The sequence below is a fragment of the Olea europaea genome, chromosome 21 (genome assembly GCF_002742605.1).
Source record: "Olea europaea var. sylvestris chromosome 21, O_europaea_v1, whole genome shotgun sequence".
Lineage (NCBI taxonomy): Eukaryota > Viridiplantae > Streptophyta > Magnoliopsida > Lamiales > Oleaceae > Olea > Olea europaea.
Window position 1 is genome coordinate 15,665,529 of NC_036257.1, and position 1,197 is coordinate 15,666,725.

Consider the following 1,197-nt stretch of genomic DNA (forward strand, 5'->3'; position numbering starts at 1 on the left):
GTGGTGATTTAAGAAACATAATCAGCCTTCATTAAAGGGCGACTGATTACAGACAATGTAAATGTGGCCTACGAAGTACTCCATTTCCTACGAAAAAAGAAGAAGGGCAAGAAAAGCTACATGTCTCTCAAGTTGGACATGAGCAAAGCATATGATAGAGTGGAATGGTCTTTTCTTGAGGCGATTAAATATAAATTGGGCTTCCACGAAAAAATTATCAACTAGGTGATGGCATGTGTAACTACTCCTTCTTTCTTGATACTTATCAATGGCTGTCTCACGGGTCACATAATTCCCTCCAGGCGGCTGAGGCAAGGAGAGCCAATATCTCCCTATTTATTCCTCTTATGTACTGAAGGATTAATTAGCCTATTGAATGCAGCAAAAAGAAATAAAATGGTGACTGGTATTCAAGTATGTAGAGGAGCTCCAAGGGTGAATCATCTTCTCTTTGCGGATGATAGCTTGATATTCTGTGAAGCAAATGTTGAAAATACTACTCGACTGCAAGCTCTCCTTAGTTGCTATGAAGAAGCCTCGGGTCAACAGTTAAATAGAGATAAAACCTCTATGGTCTTTAGTGCAAACGTAAAATCAGACAAGCAGCAAGAAATAATGGCCCTATGGAACGCTCCTCAAACACAACAATATAACAAGTGTCGGGGACTACCACCTATGATTGGAAGATCCAAAATGCGAGCCTTCTTTGAAATAAAACACAAAGTCTGGTTGAAATTACAAAGTTGGAAGGGTGGCATGTTCTCCCAAGGAGGAAGAGAGGTCTTCCTCAATTCAGTGGCTCTAGCGATCCTCTCTTATGCTATGAGCTGCTTCAAACTACCCTCCACTTTATGCACTGAAATTGAAAGGATGAAGGCTAGATTTTGGTGGGGCCAAAGGAAGGAAGAGCTAAAAATCCATTGACAATCCTGAAATACAATGTGTATATCAAAATCCATGGGAGGAATGGGCTTTAAGGAGCTAGAAATTTTCAACATGGCTATGCTTGGAAAACAAGCTTGGAGGCTATTGCAACACATTGATAGCTTAGTGTATAAAATCTTCTCAGCCCGTTACTTCCGAGATGGTAACATCCTTAAAACATCTATTGGACAAAATCCCTTTCATGGTTGGCGTGGAATCTGGGAGGCAAAAAATCTATTGATCTAAGGAGGAAGATAGATTGTAGGAGATGGT

General features: G+C 40.4%; 1 protein-coding gene across 1 annotated transcript; it reads left to right on the forward strand.

Annotated features, from left to right (window-relative positions):
• The first annotated feature begins 228 nt into the window (after positions 1-228).
• Positions 229-924, forward strand: LOC111370184. The gene has a single exon (XM_022991878.1). The coding sequence runs from the start codon at positions 229-231 to the stop codon at positions 922-924; it is 696 nt and encodes a 231-aa protein (XP_022847646.1).
• Positions 925-1,197: the final 273 nt, after the last annotated feature.